General features: G+C 37.7%; 2 protein-coding genes across 2 annotated transcripts in view; one reads left to right on the top strand and one right to left on the bottom strand.

Moving 5' to 3' along the window:
- hells (helicase, lymphoid-specific) overlaps positions 1-2540 on the bottom strand; it is a 24464-nt gene extending 21924 nt beyond the window's left edge. Inside the window, exon 1 of the mRNA XM_015381346.1 lies at positions 2257-2540. Within this exon, the coding sequence (XP_015236832.1) occupies positions 2257-2264 (8 nt within the window). The 5' untranslated portion in view covers positions 2265-2540. The remainder of the gene's footprint in view (positions 1-2256) is intronic.
- Positions 2541-4650: 2110 nt separating this feature from the next.
- LOC107088901 lies at positions 4651-6165 on the top strand. The gene is made up of 6 exons (XM_015381369.1): positions 4651-4829; positions 4920-5105; positions 5201-5348; positions 5456-5613; positions 5714-5858; positions 6160-6165. The coding sequence occupies exons 1-6, from the start codon at positions 4693-4695 to the stop codon at positions 6163-6165; spliced, it is 780 nt and encodes a 259-aa protein (XP_015236855.1). The 5' UTR covers positions 4651-4692.
- The last annotated feature ends 42 nt before the right edge of the window (positions 6166-6207 follow it).

Here is a 6207-nt window from a genome sequence, read left to right as displayed (position 1 = left end):
CTTTCGCCCTCTGGGGGGAGCCTCGCTGGAAAATCAACACCGGTTGCATAGTGTACCTTTAAGTGGGATACACCACGCTTAAAAATGTATGAGGAAGATGACGTTGGCCTCGTCGATTGAAAATTTATCCCATATGAGAAACAGGACGAGATGGAGGGAAATCACAGAGGCTATTTTTTTTTTTACCTTATTTAAATGTTCTTAGATGATGTAATACCTGTGAAGTGATGTTCAGAGGTTTTACAGGTGTTCTCTAAACTTGGAAATGTTCTCAATTTTACAACTTTTTGTGCTTCTTTACAAGCAGGTAAAAATCAGTGCTAAAAGTTTAGAGATGCTCTAAAAATGCTCTAATTTTAGGACAGTATTTCCACTTTTGTTTTTGTAATTTTAAGTCAATTTCTTTTTTTCATTCTACATCTTTTTTATTATGCAAAAATTAGCGCTTTTTTTTTTTTTTTGCATTTTACTTAGTGTTGTGTGTTTTTGCTTTGTTTCCCATTTGGTTGCTGGGATCTTGTTAAAGGTCTAATGATGACTGACACCCAAAGACGTCGTGTGGCAGAAAGCTTAAATAAAATGTTTTAAATTTGAAACCAAAGTTTGAGTAAATATATCAGTGCAATGGTATGCACTCCATTGTTTTTGAAGGTAATTTAAACATAGTGATATATTCTGTGTATCTCGATTAATTATCCTATGAAGTTAAGATTTTCTTAAGATCATCCAGCCCTATAGTTTGGAAGAAGTTTAGACAAACCTCCAAGGACAAAAACCCCATCTATAGTGTCTATGGTTAGACATAACATAAATGTTCCATTTAGAACGATGTGAAAAAAAGTTTTGACAATGACAGACAAGTCAGATAAGTGGTTCTCCTAACTGTCAATCCTTCAGGCGATATGTTTACGCAAGGCTGTCCTATGTGCTCAGGCCGTTGGAGCAATCTTTTCTGCGCACTTTCAAGCGTATATCTGTGGTGAGCTACGGTTTCAGACAAACAAAGATGGTGCGGCACCGCACGGAGGAGGACTTACATGACCAACGGAGCAAAAAGCAGTTATCTGTCTGAACGCTCAGTTAAGTGAGTTCACAATAAAGTGCAAGAGATTATTGTATTATGTATCGCTTCCTATTCATTCTGACAGCAGCTTGAACTGTGGTCTGACCCAAGATGGCTGCCCTCAAGGCACGTTTATAGACATTAGAGTAGACCCAGCATTGAGTGTACAGGCGCCATCTTGGGGAGGTCGACCTGCTACCCTAACCTGCTGCTTTAAGCAGAACAGAAGAAGGATGCCTCAGCACTGCAATGGATTTTTGTCTAAACCAACAGGTTGTTAACATCAGAGCTCGAGGGATAACTTCATAAATGCATCAGAGCTTTGGAAGACATTACTAAATAAACAGCAGATATACACTAGATAGAAACTCTCTTTGTTGTCCCACAGTGGGTAAATTGTGGTGTTCCAGCCGCAAAAGATTACAGCAAAAGTTGTCACACAAATTTGGACCTTATGAAGTGCATAAAAATAATAGAATAAGTGACAGAGTAAAAAATAAAAATAAATCGAACCCAATTTTATTAGTTAAGCACTTAAAAACAACCACCGCTGATCAAAGTACTGTAAATAATACATAAAACACTATAAATAAAAAGTAAAACAGCTAAAACATGGGTAAAAATAATATTCACATAAAACACAAAAAAATGAATATAAACAAAAAAATGTTTTTACAAATATAAATACAGCGCATCTGAATAATTAATCAATATACAACTATGGACATTTTATATATATATATATATATATATATATATATATATATAATTGACACCTGTATAAGTAGTTGCTGCATACATCTTAGCAGAATAATCTATTACTCTTTACTCCACTAAGAATATTCAAATGAACTAAAACATTTGTTTGTTTTCAGCAAAAAACAATGAAAATTAGTTCAATATTCAAAAAGTTCAAGTTGATTAGATTTGATCCTGCTCAACAATTACACTGAGCGGAGCTGTCGACCGCCCCAAGATGGCGCCACCGAATCATGTCAGTGCTCATGGATAAAAGCGGTCTACTATTATATTATGTCTAATGGCACAGTCTCCCTGCGTCCACTGAGGCGTATTGTCCATTGGCGACATTTTCAAAAAACCAACCTGAACCAGAACCAAACATTTCTTCCGAAACATTTTTATTCGCTTATCTGTTTAGAATATTTCTTTATAAACATGTTTTGCCCACTGACCTGCTCATTGCTGTAAGCGAAGATGTACTCTTCTTGGTTGTTAACAGGGTCGTTTCAGCTCTCAGACACTTTATTGGAAGCTTGTTTCCAGAGTTACACAACCAGCGGGTTATTCAAGCCGCCATGCTTTGTGGCTCTCTGAGCTGTTGAACGGTCCGACAAACTGTAACCCGGTAATTTGGTTCCGTTCGGAACAAATAAGTAATTTACAGCCCTGAAGCCCAGCGTGCACAGCTGAATGAGTCAGGTCCGGTCCGATGTGAGCACCACTGGGCAGAGGGGTCGCAGAGGAAGGCGTTACGAAGAAGCAGCTAACACTAATCTACATCCGGTTAAAGGGTTTCAAAATAAAGTTGTTGTTTTTTTTTTTTTTTCCCACCACCAGTGTGATAAATCAGCTGCAGTGTTAACCTTACTTTTATAGTGAAAGGTAAAGTATTTCTTTTTCCTGTTAATTTCCCTCACTTTGTCACTTCCGGGACACGGGTTTCCCGCCAGTTGAGAATAAACCATTCCCCGTTTGAGGTAGGGGGCGAATTAAAATAAAGTGCCTCGAAAAAACTTTTAAGTACATTTAAATATACTTATGATTTTTACTGTCCCAGAGAAAATCTTCATATCATCCCAGGCAAAGCATAATATCAGGGTAATATTTCAATTTTCCCCTTTTTTGTAAGAAGACCTCTGCCAAGTTATGAATCCAGCAAAAATGATTTATTGGAAAAGGGCAAGACAAATGATCTGCCACCATCAACTCCGGAAGTAGTATTTGTAGTGGTGTTTATATATATATATATATATATATATATATATATATATATATATATATATAGTCAGGTCCTCTGGTCCCTGGATCTCTGGTCCCTCGGTATAACGGGATCTTTTTCATCGCTCTGGTGATGGATGGCTGATGAAATAGAAAATAAAAATCATGCTCTGATCTATGTGTTCCAGGTCGGATCCATGCAAAGCTGCTTTGACATTCACAGGCTGATCTGAGTCATTTGCTTTGCTCAATTAAGGCCAAAGCTAACCTCTTTTAATCCTAAACGTATTTTAAAGTTTAAGATTAGTTAAATTGCTAGTTAAATTGCCAAGAACTGTGAAAAACAATTTAAACCTTTTTACAAAATCAACAACAAACAACAAAGAAATTAGTGTTGACAAAATAAATTGCAGGTAAGGTAAGGCTGCAACAACATTAGCATTTGAAGTATCCAGTTAGTTAAAGACATTAAGGCTTTATAGACCTTAACTGGAAAAACAGCATGCAAATAACACCACAATGGCCTGGGAATGGCTCGTTAGGGAAGTATGTAGCTCTGATGTGAAGAAGCAGTTTTAAATCGTTTCTGAAAAAAATCCTATTTTATAAACTCTTAAAAACAAATCTCAAAGTTTGATTGATCTTAAAAATAAAACACCCTAAAGATAAATACTATTGGTAAGAGATGAGAGTGGCTTCGCTTTTACTAACAGGCCTCAAAATGGCTGCTACACATACATTGGTTCCTCTTTCAAGATTAAACAATCTTACAATTTACGAGATCTTCCAATCTTTTCAAAATAAATAAATAAAAACTAATCTACATGCTTAAACCGCTCTATAATTAAAGACACGTTTAAGATTAGTTCAATCTCAGGCCTTGTTGCATTAGAAGCTGCAGCTAAGAAGCTATACACAAGTAATAACTGGTTAAATTGCCAAGAACTGTGAAAAACAACAAAGCCTGCATGTTTGGTATCATTTTAAAGCAGATAAGCTAACCAACAAATATATGCCAGGGACAAGATAAACAAATTCTTATGGTTTGATTTATCTTTAAAAATAAAAATCGATAAATAATGTTAAGGTGAAGCCATACCTTGAAAACACTGGTAGTGGCTCCCCCCTTGGTCAACGCCCCTCGGGTAAGACTGGGGGGTTGGGGGGTCTTCTAGCCTTTATACATGGTCTGCAGCCACTCATTCCTACATTCTTTTTCTCTTTTTTTTCAAGAAGGCAAGACAAGAGGACAACACAAGAACAACATGGAGGCTTCATAGTAAGTAGAAATCTGTTTTGGCTTAAAGTTTACACATTCTGAGATGTTTCTTAGTAGGAAATGCTAGTTTACTTATGCAGAGCTTTTCTCTGGCTTTACTTTTTTTTTTTTAAACATCATAATATGTATCCTACCATGGTTTTGTGCATTGACTAAGTTTAACTGATCTATTCCTCTTGCGGTACATTAGTTTAAAAATGTAAGTGGCAAGAAATAAATACCTTAAGATTGTTAAATCTGTTTCAAGAACCAAACCTCAAAATGGCTGCAAGGAAGACTAAGTTTAGTGGGTGTATTTTCTGTTTTCAGTGCTGCTAACAGGACATACCTTCTGTGTCCTATTTGCAAGAAGACCTGGCCAGCACTCTCACAGCACCTCACAAGAACCTGCATGAAGCGCAATCTGCAGGATATCCCAGGTGCTGTGGCAAAGGCTAAGACAGATGCCCATGAAATCCTGGTTTCAGGACGTGTCTTCACCTTTGACCAGATCAAAAACATCATGAGGACTGCACGTCCATTACACAAGTATGAAAGATAATTTTATCAGAAATTTATAGTCATGTACTCATATGCCAAATACCGGAACCCAGTCTGTATCTTTTTATTTAATTTCAGCATGATTGAAGAGCTGCAGACGCGGCATTTCGTGGTGCGAGGCATCCCGTCCGACTTCTACCACAGTGCTGCCGGGCAGCAACCTGGAGGTCATCTGGCTCAGAAACTTTCAGGTTGGGCTGCAGCTGAGCAGAGTGACGAGTCTGAAGGAGGGGGAAGCAGCAGCAGTGATGAGACTTTTCAAGAGTACGGCTAAAACATCATGCTAGATATTTTTTAGCACAGCAGCAAAAGTCAAAGCAAGAAACGCATTCTTCTAAACTCCTTTTTCTGCATTGCAGTGAGCCAAATGCTGGGTGGCAAACCGACAAAAGACAACAGATGCTTGATAGGGGTCTTTACGACAAGCACTCCAGGGATCACAAATTGCTCAGAGACTATGCTAGATATCTCCACAAAAAACGGCAGATTGAGAATTACAGACAAGATGTAAGGACTACTCTCTTATTGTGACATTTTCTGAGCTGTGGTTCAGCACATGTAAAAAGCTCACTGTTGAACAAATTCAAGTTATTAAATATGTAATTTATTTTCAGGTGGCCAACGTAGCAAGATACCTGTACTACATGGACCCCAAGGAACCTTCTCTTCAATTTGTCCTGAACAAAGAGAAGACCCAGCAGTACCTCAGGGACCTGACCCAAGCCGGCCTAATGAAGCAGACGCAGATCAACTATCTGAAAAACCTCAAACGGTTAGTTTCTCTTCATATTTATGCAGGTGTATTTTTGAATCTCTTAGAATGTCATTGTTGTTTGTATATTATTCAAATGCATGTTTATTTCCCCTTTCAGTTTCCTGAAATTCCACACCTATCACACTGACCTGAAGAAGCGCGACCCCAAGCTTCATGGCCACTGTGTGGATTTCATTGAGTTCTTGGGTTTGCAACAGGGGACTTTATCCAAACAAGTGAGCAAGGGAGCTGGTAAGAAAGAGGTAGGTTAAACACATACAAGGAGGTAAAAAAAAAAAAGAAAAAAAGAAATATTAATGCAAAAACCTTCACTGTCATGGACTCGGCATCGATTGGGAATCAGTGAAATTTCTAATCTACAAGCTCCCTTTAACAGCATTTAAAGATTTCGAAAGGAATCATGGTATTTAAAACAACGAAGAAGCTTAAATTTAAAAGCCTGGCAGCCAGGGGTTAAAAAAACTGTTTCACAACCTGTTAATTCTTTGCTTTCACCTTCATGAAAGAACGCAATGATTCATTTTCCTTTTTGTTTTTTAACAGGCATAAATCTTTATCTACAGACTCTCAACTTGCTCCAAAGATGTGGTT

This window comes from Cyprinodon variegatus, unplaced genomic scaffold (genome assembly GCF_000732505.1).
Source record: "Cyprinodon variegatus isolate N-32 unplaced genomic scaffold, C_variegatus-1.0 Scaffold232, whole genome shotgun sequence".
Lineage (NCBI taxonomy): Eukaryota > Metazoa > Chordata > Actinopteri > Cyprinodontiformes > Cyprinodontidae > Cyprinodon > Cyprinodon variegatus.
This window is presented reverse-complemented; position numbering and strand designations above follow the sequence as displayed.

What these genes read in the sequence shown, in the direction of transcription:
- LOC107088901 (XM_015381369.1), top strand. Translation starts at nt 4,693, where the DNA reads ATGAAGCGCAATCTGCAGGATATCCCAGGTGCTGTGGCAAAGGCTAAG. An exon ending in ACTGCACGTCCATTACACAA is followed by an intron (nt 4,830 to 4,919) that starts GTATGAAAGATA and finishes ATTTAATTTCAG; the next exon opens with CATGATTGAAGAGCTGCAGA. An exon ending in TATCTGAAAAACCTCAAACG is followed by an intron (nt 5,614 to 5,713) that starts GTTAGTTTCTCT and finishes TTCCCCTTTCAG; the next exon opens with TTTCCTGAAATTCCACACCT.